Below are 17702 nucleotides of genomic sequence, written 5' to 3' on the forward strand. Positions count from 1 at the left end.
TTGAGGTGACTTTATGTCCTTTTTACATTTGGTGTCCCTTTGAGGTGACTTTGTGTCTATTTTGTCATTTGGTTTCCCTTTGAGGTGACTTTATGTATTTTTTTGTCATTTGTTGTCCCTTTGAGGTGACTTTGTCTTTGTCTTTTTTGTCATTTGTTGTCCCTTTAAGGTGACTTTATGTCTTTTTTTCATTTGGTGTCCCTTTGAGGTGACTTTATGTCTTTTTGTCACTTGGTGTCCCTTTGAGGTGACTTTATGTCTTTTTTTTTCATTTGGTGTCCTTTTGAGGTGACTTTATGTCCTTTTTACATTTGGTGTCCCTTTGAGGTGACTTTGTGTCTATTTTGTCATTTGGTGTCCCTTTGAGGTGACTTTATGTCTTTTTGTCACTTGGTGTCCCTTTAAGGTGACTTTATGTCTTTTTTTCATTTGGTGTCCTTTTGAGGTGACTTTATGTCCTTTTTTCATTTGGTGTCCCTTTGAGGGGACTTTGTGTCTATTTTGTCATTTGTTGTCCCTTTGAGGTGACTTTGTCTTTTTTTTGTCATTTGGTGTCCCTCTGAGGTACTTTTTTGTCCCTTTGAGGTAATTGTTGTCTCTTATAGATAATTTTGTGTCCCTTTGAGATAATTTTGTGTCTGTTTGAGGTAATTTTGCGTCTCTTTGAGGTAATTGTTGTCTCTAATAGATACTTTTGTGTCCACTTGAGGTAATTTTGTGTCCTTTTAGGACCATTTCATGTGTTTTTTGGTCATGTTGTGTCTCCTTATGGTCATTTTTTGTGATTTGGTAATCGTTTGTGTCCTGTCGAGGTAATTTTGTGTCTCTTAAGTAGTTTTGTGTCCCCTTGAGGTAACTTTATGTCTCTTTGAGGCAATTTAGGTCTTTTATGGTCTTGCCGTCTCTCCTTGTGGTCGTTTTGTGTCTGTTTATGGTTGTTTTGCCCATTTTTGTAGTTATTTTGTGTCTCTTTGCAGTTTCTTTGTGGTCCTTTTGAGTCTCTGCCTGGTCGTTCCGTGTTAATTTGAGTTACATTTTGCAAGTGAAGGCCAGGCTGCCCCCTGACACTTTGGGCTGCTGGGCCTGAGCCCAGTAGGCCTGTTGTATAATCCATTCATGCACGCACAAAAACATGCACAGTCAGGAGCAAAATGAGGCTTTAAATGAAGCGACAAACAGTTGCAGCTCTGAAAGAGATCCAGAGCTAAGCAGCAGTTTTGCATTCTGATTGTGACTTAGCGTCACCATTTCTAAAAAGTGTCATGTCGAGGCACTTCCACATTCCTCACGAGGAAATGGGAAGATTTGAATTTCAAATCTGTGTTGTGATTCTCCATTCATGACATTGGTGTCACAGATTTTGCCCTCTTCCTCCGTCAGAATAAATAGTGCTGATTAGCGTGTTTGTCTGTGCTCTCGCTTGTTTTGAGGTTGTTTCCTGAAAACCCCAGTGCAGATTAAAGAACACGATGCGTGAGAAAAGCAGTCGGCCTGCGCCGGCATGTTCTGCATTTTTTAATCAGGGAGGAAACAGGAACTGATGTCACCAGGTCACAAACAGGATGCTGTGATTATAACACAATGAAAAATGCCTGGCCATGCTATGGAGACCCAGAGGCCAAAGAGCAAAGCTCTAGCATGTGTTTGCCACTGTGATCGAGTGCGAAAGAGGGTGTGTGTCTGCTTATAGGTGTGATGATGGTGGGAAGAAACTCAAAGTGAGTCGTTGTGATAACATGTATGTTTATCTCGAGCCACGCCGGAAGCATCTTTTTCCAAACTTTTTTTTTACGCACACTGAAGCCCTCAGATGAGGATGCCTAGGTCAACAGGCTAACAGGATGTGTGTGAGGGGAAAGCCATCCAGATTCTCTGCCGAGTGTTGATTGCTGATGATTAGGGGGTGTTGACTGTCGCAGGATTTCTGTTAATTGGAGGCAGGAGAGGTTTGCATTTGATAATGTGGATGACACGTTTCCTAAAATGGATTTTCAAACAAAACTGGAACGAATTTTAAGAACGATGCTGGGTGATATCTCTTCGTCATCATCAAAGAATGGTGGTTCATTAAAGCTGCAGTTGGTAACTTTTTGTCATATTTTCTGAATCTGTCATAATTTCCTTGACAGTAGTACATGGGACTGATAGCTTCTGAAAACAAACAAACATTTTTGGGAACTGCCTGTTGTTCCATCAGCCCATAATTTTGAAGCCCCAGTAGTCCAGAAACTGTCCCATTGGACCAAAAGCCCGTTATCCCAGAAACAAACACCTATTGCTCCAAAGTTCTGTTTCTCTGATAATACAAACTCTCTGCAGTTACGTTTCTGTAAACCACAGATACATTTCATTTGTCAACAACGCTGTGGTGAATTTGAGGTTAGGTTTAGGCACAAAATCCATGTAGTTATAGTTGGAAATAAAGATCATTTTTGATCACGATTGGTGGCAAAAAAGTTGCTGGACGGGTTGGTGAAAAACATCCGCTTAGCTCAAACGCTGCTGGGAAATGTTGCGAAGGGTTGGTAAAAACACCTCGGATTGGTAGCTCAAAAGCCACTGGGAAATACCGCGGACTGTCGGTAATAAACACCTGGGATCAAAGGCTCAAACGCTGCTGGGAAACGCAGCGAAGGGTTGGTAAAAAAACACTTGGGACTGGTAACCTAACTGCTGCTGGGAAATGCTGGGAAGAGTCCGTGAAAACACCTGGGATTGGTGGTCCAAACGCTGGTGGGAAACGCTGCGAAGTGTCAGTGAAAACACCTGGAATTGGTAGCTCAAATGCTGCAGGGAAATGCCACAAAGGATCAGTAAAAACACCGGGGATTGATGTCTCAAACACTGCTGGGAAATGCTGCAAATGGTTGGTAAAAACACCTGGGAGTGGCTCTTCAAACGCCACTGGGTAATGCCACAGAAGGTCAGGAGAAACACCAGGGATTGGTGGCTCAAACGCCACTGGGAAACGTCACGAAGGTTCGGTAAAAACACCTGGGGTTGGTGCCTCAAATGCTGTGGGACAATGCCGCTAAGCATCAGTAAAAACACGTGACTGGTGGCTCAAATCCTGTCGGGAAACTGAAGGGAAACTTTGGCACAACGGGTATTTGTTTTGCGGGTGACGGGCTGTTGAAGAAATGGGCTTTTGGTCCAAAGTGACATTTTTGGACAAATGGGGGTTTGGAATTTTGGGCCTTGGAACAATGCCATTGTTCCTGTAAAATTTTGTTTATGACCCGGCTGCCATACTGGAAACAGTCGAGTCTGAACGAAGCACCGGTCACTGTCCGGAGCAAACGTTCTCAAAAATGTTTGTAAAAACTTTTGAGGTGAGGAATAGGCAATGCAGTCACAGAATCTTGATTCATGAAATCAGCGTTGCCCAGTCCGACACTTTGACCGCAGTTCACGAGCAGTAACTGACATGATTGACAGCTGCGTTAGAGAGAGACCCCTTGGCTCTGATTGGTTGTTTCTGTTAAGGCGTGGTAGATTCTTGCAAATGCCATTAAAAGTCCGCTAAGAAGGCACACGAACATGATTTGAGTTAGCAACTGTAGCTTTAAGAAGAAGACAAACATTTTCCAGAGGGCAGTGAGACCGAGCAGATGGCTCCGATAAGTCAACTTTTCCAAAACCTTTTTATTTATGTGGATTCAGCAAGGATCCACTGGCTCCCATTTGGTCTCCACTCCCCTCTGGTGCCAGGCCCTCTCCCTCAAGCTTTGTTCGCAGGAGTGGGTGGTACAGAACCGGGCATTGAAATATTGCTCTTAACCCTGAAGGGGAGGCAGGCAGTTGGGGAGCCTGTAAGTGCTCCAGTGTGTTTTTATGGGAGGAGGTCTGTGCACTCTGTGTCATGCACACGGGCCGAGAGGCCTGGCATATGCTGCTGTTTTTATGGCACTGCAGACTCACTCCGTGCTCCCCCACGGCATCTGTTTGGTGGGCTGATGTGTGTGTGTGCGTGGACGCGTGTGTGCGCGAGCATTATGAGGGGTGTGTAGGGTGGGGTGGGATGGGGGGGAGGCGTTCCCCTTTGCCCCGCGCCTGGCTTTGTTTCGCCATTTCCAGCTTGAGGGGGTGGTATCCGTGGAAACGGATTTGAATTTCAAGCCAATTTAGGGCCGGAGAGAGAGCGAGGGGTGGGTGAGTGGGGCGGGAGCCAAAGGCGTTTCCAGGAATTACTCGAGGTAGTGATGCTACAGTCAGAGAGGCTTTATAGTTCTATGTATTGCCCAAAATATTAAACATGGTGTGAGAATGTAGCAGAGCAGCTGGATTTCATATTGATAAACCTGCTCTCAATTTCAGCTCAGCAATATGGCTATCAATTGGGATGAAAGCTCCTCAGAATTAAAACAAAAATAAATACAAGACACATTTGATCATCATTTGTACTCAGTTTCATTATTTAAAAACACCTCAAAAATAAGTTCCTTTTCCATTCACTGACATCAAATTAAAAACAGTTTTCAAGGAAGTTTTATTCTTCAGAAGTTTGGTCCTTATAAATATGCATTATATACAAAATAATATTATAAAACATATAAAGAGCAGTGTGTCATATTTAAATTAAACTCTGGAAATAATCATTTTAAAAAATTACATTATTGGTTCTGTATTTTTGAAATTTATTATAGGCAAGCAGTGGTGTGACAGTCTCTTCTCCTTGTTATGAGTCTTTGTGTTTCTCAGTTCAGCTGCATAGAAAAATACTTTTCTATGCAAACTTTTTCTTGGATCTTGCTGGCACAGCACTGACTATTGCGCTCCTGTGGTTTTTCTCTTCAAATCCCTGTTGATTAAAAAGTGTTTTCCCCCTATTTTGTTTTTTTTTCATGTAGTGCAAATGATCCAAGAACAGACAAGGGCACAAATTTAGCATTCAAACCCCCTCTTTTAAGGCTTCTAGTGAATTTTGGGCTGCATACAATCTTCACCGTTGCATGGAAAAGTCCAACCAGTCATTTTCACGTTGATTGACAGTTGAAGATTAGTTTCAGACATTCATAACTCTCAGTGTTTGTGAGGTTGGATTGTGACAGTGGGGTGAGTTCACTCGTCTCGACCCTGAGTCTTGCATAGCAGGCGAAGCTGGCAGGAGTGAGTGTGTGGGTGTGGGTGTGGGTGGGGGTATTTGAAGGGGTCATATCTTAGGCACCTTTTTTTTTTTACTGATTGGTTGGCTGTCAAAGTCATGATTATCACACAAGGCCGGGTCAGATACGAGGAGCAACGATCCACCTTCACCTCCTTCTACTGTCCAGGATGGCCCGAGATTATAAATTAATATTTCAGTCTCCACACCTTGTGTAGTCAGTCTATTCGCCAGTCCGTTCAACCATTGTCACAACTGAGAGAGGTCCTTCACTGTACATGTTTTGCATACAAACACTCGGTCAACATAAAGTTTCTCAGTTCCTTTTTTCTGTGTTTTTCGCGGAGCAGAGGTTTCTGCCCTCCCCAGTTCCTCAAGTGTTCCAGAGCAGCAGTGGACATCTAAAACAATCTCCAGTCTCTTCTCAGCATTTGTAAACAATCCAGAATGTTTCATTCTGCCTCGATTGTGTCTTTCTCCTCGTTCCCTCGCTTTCAGAACCCCTCACAGTTTATACCTGTTGGGAAGAAAGGAGAAAATTGGAGTTAAGTACAACTAAATAACAGTGTAAAGTTGTGTGTGTAAGATTGAGGGGGATTTAGTGCTGAGTATGTGCAGCTTATAACTAGCTGGAACTTAAACTGGTTAGAATTTGGTCAGTGTTTATTGTTCAGGAGGTTTTTACTGGGAGCCAAATTATCCGCAGAGGTCTCTTCCTCCCCAAAACAAACATACGCGGTGATTTAAACCAGTAAACATGCTGAATAAAACAGTTTCACGTTACAAATCTGTGTTTCTCTGGTGCTGCCTGGCTTGCCAGAGACGGGCCTGTATCTAGCACCTGCTTATCTTTGCTCTGCTTTTTTGTCTGATAACGTAAGATCCAGACGTTCAGGAGGTTTTTCTTTGGAACTGAATTATTTGCAGAGGTCTCTTCCTCCCCAAAACAACCCAACCGAGTGATTTAAACCGGTAAAAACACTGAATGAAGCAGTTTCATGTTACAAATCTGTGTTTTTCTGGTGCTGTCTGGCTTGTCTGAGACGCGCCTCTAACAAACACCTGCTAATCTGTGCTCACAGTTTCCTCTGATATTTTAAGACTGAGAGGTTCAGGAGGTTTTTATTGGGAGCCGTAGAGGTCTCCTTCTCTCCAAAACAAACAGACCGGTGATTTAAACCAGCAGAAACACTGAATAAAGCAGTTTCAGGGCAGCTAACTATGGTGGCGGACACAAAAACGTGAATGGCCCTACCTAGAGCCAGTGTTTGGTTGGTCTGTTCTGGGCCACTGATACAGCGGTGCAACATGGCAGTCTTCCTAGTGAGGACCCGCTCCTTGACTAGATATTAACGGCCCATTCTTAGGTAACAAAAATGAAATGATTCTTATTTTCAGGTTTCAGGTGATTATACACTAAAGAAAACACACTTTTTATATTATACCCCATTTCTGCCAATACACCCCCTCAATCCTTCACACTGGACCTTTAAGTGTTTTCAGAGTGTTTTTTTTTAACTCTTACAGGTCACATGCTTCAGTATCGCCATCATATTTTCCTTGGAAATGAACATCTTTAAAAATTCCACGAAATGCCACAGCAGTAAAACATAGCACCTCTGAGACCGAGCGGAGCCAAACATGTGTGAGGAATCAGTATAAGCTCGGACTCTGGGTCATCACGTGGCCAAAATAAAGAATCGCCAGAGTAATTTACAGAAACTAATAATGCAGTTGATTGGGCTTCTTCCCCAGCTAAGTACCCATAATGCTGTCTTTCTACAAATTGCATTATCGGCTGTCATAAATATTGGTGCAGGGGTGAGAGACGGTGCACTGGGGATGACATATAGAGTGGAGGATCTGAGGGGGAAAAAAAAGCTGATGAAGATGTGATTTTTTTTTGCTTACCTCAGTTGCTATGACGCACTCCCTCCTCTCCTCCGCTATAACAAATACCGACTGGTACATGGAGTCTCTCGAGGAGCATATCGTTGATATCCTACACTCTGGCTTTTCACTGCAAACACAAATCACACTTTGCGTTAATGCAAACTAGAAGCACATGGCAGAGCTATGCATCAGGCGCACACATGTACGGGGAAGCAGCAGGAAGCAATCGACAAATATGTATACTTGTAAATGAAACTTTACAGTAACTTAACAGTGTTTCTACTCCAAATCTACAATGGAGGAGACGTATGGAAATGACTTTAGTACAGTGGAGTTCTTCTTACCTGTACATTCTACTCAAGGGCATTTTGTCTTCTAAACATTTGTCATAAATAAGACTTTTATCCTCTTGTGACTTTTCATCCTTGAACTCCTTCGATTTATAGTTGTAAGAGTCCAAGTGATAGTTTTTATGGATAAAGTTCGATTTCTCCGTATCGCAGTCCACCTCCAGGCTCATTTTCTGGTTTGTGTTCTTCAGCTGGCACTCGGGGATCAGGTTGTCTTTCTGAACGTTTGACAAGTTGTTCATAGTCTCTGTGTCTCCCCTGTCTCTCTGCGCCTGCCTGTGGATGTGCCTCAGCGCCAAGCCCACCATGCACAGAAGCACCAGCAGTGCCACCAGCCCCACCGCCAGAGAAACCGCAGCCCACTGGAAGCCGTCATTAGGCTCTCCGTTCGGGGGGGAGGTGACGGTGGCGAAGAACTCACAGCGAGGCCCGGTGAAGCCTGAAGGGCAGATGCAGGTCGCTGGAGGCTTGCCTGGCCCGCCACCGCCGTTGCAAAGGCCCCCGTTGAGGCATGGGCGAAGGGAGCACTCGTCCAGGACTCTGTCGCAGTTGCGTCCCCCGTAGCCTGCAGGACAGGCGCAGGTGTAGTCGTTGATTCGGTCTTGGCAGGTGCCGCCGTTGAGGCAGGGGTTGCCGGCACACTCGTTGATGTTGATTTCACAGCGCTGGCCGGTGAATCCTGAGCGGCAGCTACACACACGCACGCCACCGTGGATCAGACACAGCCCACCTACAGAGGAGAAAAGGAGGACAGTTAGTATCAACAAATACAGACTTTCTAAATTTGCATCCAAGACGATTACAACATCAGAAAGAACACAAGGCCTCTTCAGTTCACACATCTCCACAGTGTGACCACAGCGCTGTGTATTGTTCTCCCAACACAGAGCAGCAGTCCCACAGCCTCCATGTTTACAAGAGGACAGAAATTGAGCTGTGCTGGATATTTGTCCCCCTCTCATCAACAACCGCAGCGAGCCGTGGCGACATTTACAAGCTGCTGCTCTGAGCTGCCGAGTGTTTATACGGAGGACAATAGACACCAAGTTCCCACCAATTCCTGTTGTTCCACACTGCTGCAGGAATTTGAAGGGGGGAGAAAGAGCGAAGGGAAGTTCAGAAAGGAGGGGGGGAAGCAAAGAGGGGAGGAAGGCCGTACCATTAGCGCAGGGAAGCGACGTGCACTTGTCCACTCTCTTCTCACAGTTGAGTCCGGTGTAGCCACGGGGACACTCGCACATATAGCTGCGGCCATTGTCCTTCTCCCAGCATTTGCCGCTGTGGAAACACGGGGAGTCGGCGCACGTCAGAAGGCTGTGCTCACAGTGCGAGCCCTCGAAACCTTGGGGGCATGTGCACATGTAGCCGCTCTCTAGATTCTGGGGGAATTAAAAAAGAAAGGAAGTTAAGCAGACAGTCAAACACGAGGGAATTAGCCACAAGAATAAAAAAGTGTTTCAGACTTACTGTGCATATCCCTCCATTCCTGCAGGGGTTGCTGTCACACTCCTGCATCTCCAGCTCACAGTTGACCCCTGTGAAACCTGGCAGGCAAGTGCACGTATAGCTGCCCTGTCCTGTGTTCATGCAGGTGGCGCCATTCACACACGGGTGGTGATGGGTGCAGAAGTTCAGGTCTGGGGGGGAGAGAGGAGTGTTTGTTTACAGGGAGCCCGCAGGAGGACAAAAAAAACAAAAAACTTCAATGTGTACAAAGCTAAGCTTCAGAGGAAACCTAATTTACTAATGCTTTCAAGTTAATTCAAATGAAAACAGTGGACAAGTAACACGAGAACGTCTCTTAAAAAGGAACGGCAGCAGTGGTCCAAGTTGTCTGTTGTACCTTGGTCACATAATAGGCCTCCCCAGCCCTCCTGACAGTTACACTGCCACGGCAGCTGGCAGGTGCCGTGCTTGCAGGCCGGGTACTTCTTGCACTCGTCGCAGAAGGTGCCCTGCCAGCCGTCTCTGCATCTGCAAAACAGCAAAACATATTCTTTTAATTAATCGCTGTATTCCTCCTATTGTAGATCTTATAACAGCTGTGAATAACACATCAGAATCTGGCACTTAAAACTGCCAGTGCGTCGACTTTACAGCGCCGTCATGGATTAGCTGGCGATTACATTAAGGAATCAATCATCAGTCATGCGAGCAGACATTAATAGCTGCTGCACAGTTGGATACAGTCATTAAACACTCATATAAATCCATCACACAAAAAAAAATTAAAAGTGATTTTCTTTTTCTTCCATAAGTGAAATAACGCATCAGCACTGGCAATTATATCCTCCACCAGCATCATGACATCATTACACGTCAGTTACTGCAAGCAAACAACGTTGTTTTCTGCATAAACACGGTGAATAATGATGTCAGCACTGTTGACATTACAAACAATGTGCACGCACTAACTGCAGGGTAAACAGAGGCACACAATCATGAAGGTATGAGCAGTGTTAAGGATAAAATAAATAATGAAATAATAACAGCACAAAGGTGAAATATTGCTCTCTGGCATCGAGCCAACAGCGAAGACATTTTTTCTTCTTTCCCATGAATATCTCTTTCTCAGCACAGCGCCGCCGCCGCAACCTTGTCAAACCCCGAGATTGTGGGATGTACTTTTAAGGTTTCAACATTTTTTTTTTCTGCTGAGTGAGCAAGCAGAGGCAGGGGAGCAGCTTTACGGTGTTGGGTGTCTGAAGGGTTTAACCTAAATTTGGGCCAGTTTCAGTGGTGGGAATGATGGATTTGTGTCTAAAAAGAGGGCAAAATGGGATTCAGGGGGGAATTTCTCACAGCGATCCGGTGAGTGCGTGCGTAAGTGTGCGTGTGAATTATCCCCGCTGGTGAGTGAGACATGGTAGTGACACGAAAGGCACATGGGAAGCGGAGAAGTCAGTGAGTGACGCAGGGAGACGAGGGAGGGAACGCACTTATGTTTTGTTGTTTCAGTGAGCTGCGACTTCTCTTGATAAATGCTGGGGATGCTGGAAAAAGCCTCTGTGAATCTTCGCAGGATGGACATAATTTATAGGGCATAGGTGCAGATTTCAGGGGGACGCAATATTTAGAACATGTGCATTTGTCCCCCCTGATAAAAACATGAAGGTAGCACTTTAATTTTAACTGATTTCAAGATCTTTATACTCGAAATTTAGGCAGAAACGGCACAAATTGGTGCATAAAAATCCCTTAATGCTCAAAATTAAATGATGACTCATCCTCGAACATAAACATCCCGTCTAAATGTTGAAACCAAACCTACGCCCTTGTTTGTATGACTCACAGCCGCTGATGTTAATATGACAATAAACCCTAAAATGAATTTCAGAGAAACACGACCGAAGCTCCCCACGTGCATGTAACTGTTCCCATATGTGTTCTTTCCTACACTTACATCCAACACCTATTTCAACACTTCAGGATTATTAATACTTACACACACTCGCCAGGTTTGGAGCAGTTTCCATTCCTCTCGCTGCAGCCCTCCAGACAGATAGCTACAGACAAAAAACACAAATACAGTTAAGTCTGCTGCTCTTTTTCTGCACATGCACCCACCTGGTTGTTTTATCATAACTGTGCCTGGGCAAATAATGTGTCAGATATTAAGTTTCACAACTTTACAGCAAGAGAAAATGAGATCTATGAGTGTTAGAGGTGAAGCAACACTGCAGGAGCCCCTCACAGTCCATAATAACCAAGGCCACAGAGCCCTCGTTTTCTTGAAATAGCAAACAGTGTATGTTAAGAGGCCTCAATCTGTCTCAACTTTCCTCGGAAGCCTTCATGTGATCTAAACCTGTCCGCCACACCCCCAGCTGCCCCACAGTGGGAGTGGGGGGTACAAAAAAATCAGTTGAGGGTTTGTTTGTCCTGTTTTAAGTGTACCGGTCTTGCATGACACTGATTCGCAGGACAACATATCAGGCGGCTGACGGTAAGCGGCCGGTTTAGTCCCGAACAGATGCTTGCTCTCAATAGCAGACAGCTGTCACTATTGTTGTTTGTGGTCTGCCACAACCATATTTGCAGCTGCCACTACCGCGCGCCCAACAATGGAGAGGGGGACTAAACATCGATGGCGCGTGGCGGATAATAATGCCGCGATTAACCTTGGCGCGTGCAGTCGCCTGAGCTTCTCCTATGCGCACAGCCCTCCTGTCTGTGTGGATTATGTTACCGGGCACGCGCGGTACAGTACTCCATGAAGATGTGGGGAAAAAAAAGATATTTTAAAAACACAAACTGACAGTTGTGGATGTGACTGTGACTTTCTGGAGACACAGTTAGTGACAAAACGCCAGGTAAATACACACCTGTGTAAGCTAATTTCAATATTGATAAGCTAATGAAACGGCTAAGCTAGCAGCTGACCCTTTAGCCTTTACAGCTGTGCTCGTTAGCCGTTAGCTCTCGGTTTAATTAGCATATTTTTAACCGAGTAATTTAGACTATAATGTTACTTTATTGTGCTTAAAGGTCCAGTGTGTAGGCTTCAGAAGGAAACATTGGCAGAAATGTCATATAATACCAATAACTTTGTTTTAATTAGGGTATAATTACCTGATAAACAATACCTTAAAATGAGCCGTTACTCCGCGGTGCCGGCCATTTTGTTTCTACAGTAGCCCAGAACGGACAAACCAAACACTGGCGCTGTTACTCAAATCACATGCTACTGGTTTACACTGTTCACTCAATATGTGTACCATCGTTTAATATGCGTTTGTGTACATAAGCAGTAGTATTGTCTTTTTAAAGCATTGATGTATTAAGAGATCTGGATACAGTGTCGGAGGTTGTTGATTCATATTAAAGTTGCTAAGTGGCGCATGAAGCCGAAAAAGCTCCATTTTCACCACATCTTCCACATTATGAGGCCCACAGAGCAAGCGCACTAGACACTTACGGCAGCCGAGTGGCTAGCTTCTGTTGGCTAAACCGCTAACTCACAGTTTAGCGCCCTGCTAACGTGAACAGGAATAAAATAATTTAATCGTGTGGGTTTTCTAGACGTTAGAAATGTCATCGGACCAGGGGATCAAATCCTGATGTGAAAATGTATTCATTAATTAACAGACGTCTCTTTCCCAGTGTAAGTCTATAAGAAATGACTTTTTGGGCCCCATGTCGTCACATGACGGACCCCGGATGGTGTAGTTCCACTTTTGACCACTATGTAAAATTGGCTTCAAAGCCTGACGCTCTTCGTGGGGGCTTGTCTGGACGCACTGAGCTGTAATTACTACGTCACTTCCTAAGAGCCCCCATGCCTGAAGGGAACCTGTGCAAACCTTGGCTCTACTGGTAATTTCAATGTCATTTTAAAAGTATATAATGCGTAGCAAAGCAAAGTCTTACACTTTGCACATATTCACACTTAAACTGAAGCTTTACAGACGTCTTGGTCTCTGTCTGCTTCGAATGTTGCCCTCTACCGCACTGCACTGTGGGAGATTTATGCTGGCGGAGATGCTGTAATATGTCACCAGAAGAAGTGGAATTCATATACTGTTGGTTTCATAGTAAGGTGTCAGATATGCTTAAAAAATGTCACATACTGTTTTACCAATACTTAATGGCATGTTACTATGGAGTTTTGGACACTGCCTGGCTCTAGATAGGGTCATTCACGTGTTCATATCGGCCGCTGTAGTTCTCCTACATGCTTAGCACACAGGAGAAGTTTCAGCTGGTCTGCTATATGTCACTGAATCCTACACACTAGACCTTTAAAACTGAGTTTCTTCAGCCTCCTAAAATGTGCAGGGCCCAAATGAGCAGGCTTGTTTAAAGTGACGTATGTGAGTGTGAGAGAGAGGGGAAATTATAGTGTCTGAAAGAAGCCTAATCTATCTTTCTCATGTATATTTTCTGTAGTCACTGACGATTGATGTGTCTGTAATTGCAACACGTGAGCCCATCTGGTTAGAATTTGGCGCCACAGTCAAAATAGCACATGCCAATTTCTCTCTCACCACCGAGTGACACGGATGACAGATCCGCTGTCACCCATGTGGCCACACATCCAGCACATGGTAACTATTACTCTCACGGTGCCTCCTTCCAATCTACTCTTTGATTAATTTGTTTTGGTGAAAAGGGCCCTCGGTATTGTTGAGCCAAATGGCATCGGGCCTCCTCATAGGCCCATTCAGAGCTGTCCAAAACATGGGAGTGTTGGTCTATGATTCGGCCAAGTGGGTTAGCACGAGTATAATGTGCCTGTTGTCATGCTAAGCCGTCTGTCCCTCAAACCATATATTCAATGAGTGTTCACAAACCCACAACCAATTACACATCAGAATTATATGACTGCAAATTATATGAGGCTTAAATATGCATTCTGCATCGAAATTGCTCGTCAGACTTGCCAGATATCATGACGTCATGTCTTGTTATAGCACTCAGCGTCTTGTGGCCTTAATGATGATGACCTCTGGGTTATCTTGCTGCTTAATAACTACTGATATCTGTAACGTGTGCATGCTCACAAATCTTTTTTTCTCTAGGAGCTAAACCACAAGGAGGAAGGGCAAAGGTCATACACCATGAGGAGAACTTGCAGAGCTCTTTAAAGGTAAGGGCTGTCAATCCGAGTTCTTATCAAACCACATAGGCTGAAACAGATTCCAGTATCTGTAGGTCATTTGCAAACACCCGGATGATCTTTTATGTTCAAAAATACGCTGCCACAGGCTTAAAGCAACACAACAACATAAGAAAGAGCAAACCAGCAAGGTGTGAATCGGCCTAAAAGAAGATATTTTGTTGGTTTCTTACGTTCTTCGCAGTATTTCCCCTTCCATCCAGGCAGACAGGATAACTGCCCGTCTCGGGTGCAGGTGTAGTGGCCAAATCGGTCGTCCCTGGGCGCGCATTTTTTGGAACAACTCTCCCCGTAGTAACTTTCGTTGCAGATGAACCGGTAAGAGTATCTCAGCTCGGTGTGCTTTACAGTCTGTATGTCCTGAGACCAGTCCGTTCCTACTCCCAGCTGTCTCTGGATGGCCATAAAGCTAATCAAAAACTCTGGGTTGTTGGTATCTGAAAGAGATAAAAAACAGAGTCAGGATTAGTGAAGGACACCTAACTTGTTTATGTCCTGGAATGATTATGGTTTCATGTCAAGAGCTGCATCATAAATAACTCGTGGGGTTCAAAAGTCGTCCACTTTCGCTTTAATAATCCGCCCAGGACCAAGCTGCATCCCTTATCAAATCCCATACAGCTTAGATGAAAGATAAACTCAGGTTGAAATTTCCTCTTTCTTTCCGTCAGCAAAAACATTCCCAGGCCCAGTCCCCTCTTCCAAAGGGCGGAACAGAGTAAGGTGTAAAATACAGGAAGATGTAGTCAGGGGTTTTTGGCAGGCGCTGTGTATTCTCACCAAAGCCCACAGCTCTTTCCCACGACCAAAATAAACCAGAGGAAGTTCAATTGTATTGGGTATAAGAATGAAAAAGGTGTTCTGAAGTTCATAACAAAGAAGTGAATAGGCGTGAAAATGTGTGAAATTAAGAACAATTAACAGGAGGTGGAGAGGGAAACGTTGAGCTGTGTTTAATAGTTTGGCTATTTTTTTATGATGCATGTTGTTTGTGCAAAAATGGTAAACTAGTTGGAGAGTCTCATGTGTGAAATGTACTGACAGAGCTCCCTCCTGTGGTAAAGAAACGTTGCACTTACCTACAGGTAGATTTCCATAAGGTGAATGCCAGGCTTCAATTATTAATGAAAATGACCCCTGAGGACAAAACACATGCAGGAGATTAACGTCATTGCACTTCTTTTCTATTAATTTCCACAAATCTTATAATTTAAAGAAGGAAGCTTGCATTTTTTCTTTTTCTGTTCTGTGTCACAGCCTGCTGATTGTTTCTATTGCACTTAAATATGTGTCACAGCGATCACTGCATGTCCCTCTGGACTTTGAAATGAACGACGTAGCAGCGGTCCAATCTGTTTTGTGGACAGAGTATTACCTAATGATATGGATTAGATGAGCTGACCAATAACCGGTGCGCTCCCAAAATGCATAGCAGTTCTGTGAAACAACATCATAGCAGCAGCTCCCTGTCAACATTAAAACAAATAAAAGAAAGTGGACGCACAGCTCCACGCTCTTACCGGCCATCCAAAGGAGAAGGGTATCTGAATCGGTTTAGGTAAAGTGCCACTGTCCTTGGCGCTGAAAGAGTTTGTCCCCAGCACCGCTGTCATTGTACTTCCAAAGATGCAGTCACCTGGCGAGACCACAGCCTGATAGTTCTTCAAGCAAATTCTGAAATAAGTCCTGCAGTTGGGTTTGCACGCGTTTCCGTTCGCCAGCAAACCTTTGTGGTTTTTAAATTCGTGGAGATCAAGCTCAAAAACACCGGATCCAAATACCTAAAAGAGAAGGGAATATAATTTAGGAAAACGAGCTGTAAAAAAAACATGAAACAAGTGGCTCTCCATCTGCTTTACGCCGAGGTCTCAGGACCACCGGGGGAGATGCGTTCTCCTCCCTCATACCTGTGATATCAACGTGGTGCTGAATGCGATGGTAAAGGTGAACCAGGCTGCCATCCTTCTCGCTTCTCCAGGGCAGCCGCGTCACCAGCCAGTAGAAGCAGCAAAACCTTCTTACTCCAAAGTATTTACACCAAGGTAAACAAATGGAAAGAAAAGAAAAAATAGATCTCTAAAAACACGTATAAATCCTTCTTCACTCCCAGGGAGTTCTCCCCGTAGCTCCTTGTTGGCGTGCGTCAAAAGCGTCCAGGGGGAAAGCAAGTTATCCAAAGGTGAGGGAAGACCAATATCCACAGCCGCGCTTCTTGTCTGTCAGCAGGCGTCCCCTCCTCGCATGGTACTGTACTCCACAATGGTCGCTCCGCTGTGCGCGCGCGGCTCAGAGCTTGTTTTGGTGCTGAACTTGGTGCGTCAGTGCGCCACGGATGTTCATCACTCGTCTTATTACTCGTGAATGAACCGTAGTGTGCCTCCTCCCAGATATATAGACTTGCACTGCGCTGCTCATTACATAAACCGTCAATCACTCCGCCCGGCGCCGCCCACTCTACATATTCAACCCCCTTCCCTTCCAACCCAACAACAATTATCCAGATTTAATACCCACTGGCACTGCGCTCACTGACCACCATGGATACTGGGCGATTATTAACAAGCCCTAACATCTGTTGACTTATTTTTAGCGCACAATGCGGCCCGGACGCACATTTACACATTATGGACAGTGGGTGAGGACAATGAAGGAGAGCAGAAACTTGGAGAATAGAAAGAGAGGAATTCAATTACACTGTTTTACTCCTTTTGCTCCCCTTCTGCCCTCGGTTCCACTCAATTGCACGCCTAATTAGCCCGTACTAGTGCTGGAGCCGTTGTGCGCACTATTTCCTTTCAGAGCCTTCACTCTCTGTGGGGTCAAACGTGTCTCTCCCTCGGGCCGGAGCACAAACAATGAAAGTAGAAATGAGATTAAAAGGAGGAAAAATCTCCCCAGCTTTTGTTTTAATCGCTGGTGACGTTGAAATTCACTTTCTGTAGTAAGATATTTAATTTTAGGCATTTAGAAGCAAAACATCCTGATTTAATGTGCAGATCAAATGCCCTGACACACCTAAAATAATTTACACAATACATCTTTTTTAATTTTGATATCTAAGTATCCATAACCCTAATAAAAACGCACACATTTCCTTTTACGCACGGACGCACAGGCCCGCATTGTGTCCAAACTGACATTGGGTGTGTTTCATCATGTCGCTGGCGTGTGCCCCTTCATGCCCACCCATGCGTTTTACGGTTTAGAGGCAGCGTGCCTCCTATTGTTGCGGCGCGTGTCCCTCTCTCGCCCTCATGCGGGTGTAATGTGCGGGACGGGAGACATAACTATTCAGCTGTATGCAAATGAGCTCTCTGCCTCTCTTGCGCGCACACACACGCATGCACACACACATACACAATCACCTGGATCCGTAAAATTGGTTTATTCTTCCCCGTGGCCTTTAACAGCTAATAGGAATGACACGGGGCCCGCGCGCAGCAGGATTGAGATAAAAGATTTAATTTGATTGCCTGGAATTGACAGCGGCGATGCGCGCGACCATAACCTGTCAATGTCTCCCTGAATCAGTGTGACACCACGGAAAATAACTTTACACACTCTTAGATATTTAAGGATGCTGTTAAGGCTTCTATAAAATAATTAATTAAGCTGCCTTTTCATAAGGAAACACTCCCTAAAGAAAGGGTGCAGAAATCATAAACAAATAAAATTCTGCATGCTGTGGTTTGAATTGTATGAATATTTATTTCCTCCCTTTATACATGGCTTGTTT

The 17702-nt window shown here is 44.6% G+C and overlaps 1 protein-coding gene across 1 annotated transcript; it reads right to left on the minus strand.

Annotated features, from left to right (window-relative positions):
• Nucleotides 1-4394: 4394 nt before the first annotated feature.
• On the minus strand, nucleotides 4395-16314 carry dll4 (delta-like 4 (Drosophila)). The gene is made up of 11 exons (XM_049590490.1): nucleotides 15874-16314; nucleotides 15487-15747; nucleotides 15046-15103; nucleotides 14140-14403; nucleotides 10793-10853; nucleotides 9191-9321; nucleotides 8815-8984; nucleotides 8507-8726; nucleotides 7342-8077; nucleotides 7016-7124; nucleotides 4395-5621 (listed from the first exon to the last, which is right to left on the minus strand). The coding sequence occupies exons 1-11, from the start codon at nucleotides 15925-15927 to the stop codon at nucleotides 5616-5618; spliced, it is 2070 nt and encodes a 689-aa protein (XP_049446447.1). The 5' UTR covers nucleotides 15928-16314; the 3' UTR covers nucleotides 4395-5615.
• Between the last annotated feature and the right edge of the window lie 1388 nt (nucleotides 16315-17702).

This window comes from Epinephelus fuscoguttatus, linkage group LG11, assembly GCF_011397635.1.
Source record: "Epinephelus fuscoguttatus linkage group LG11, E.fuscoguttatus.final_Chr_v1".
NCBI classification, from domain to species: domain Eukaryota; kingdom Metazoa; phylum Chordata; class Actinopteri; order Perciformes; family Serranidae; genus Epinephelus; species Epinephelus fuscoguttatus.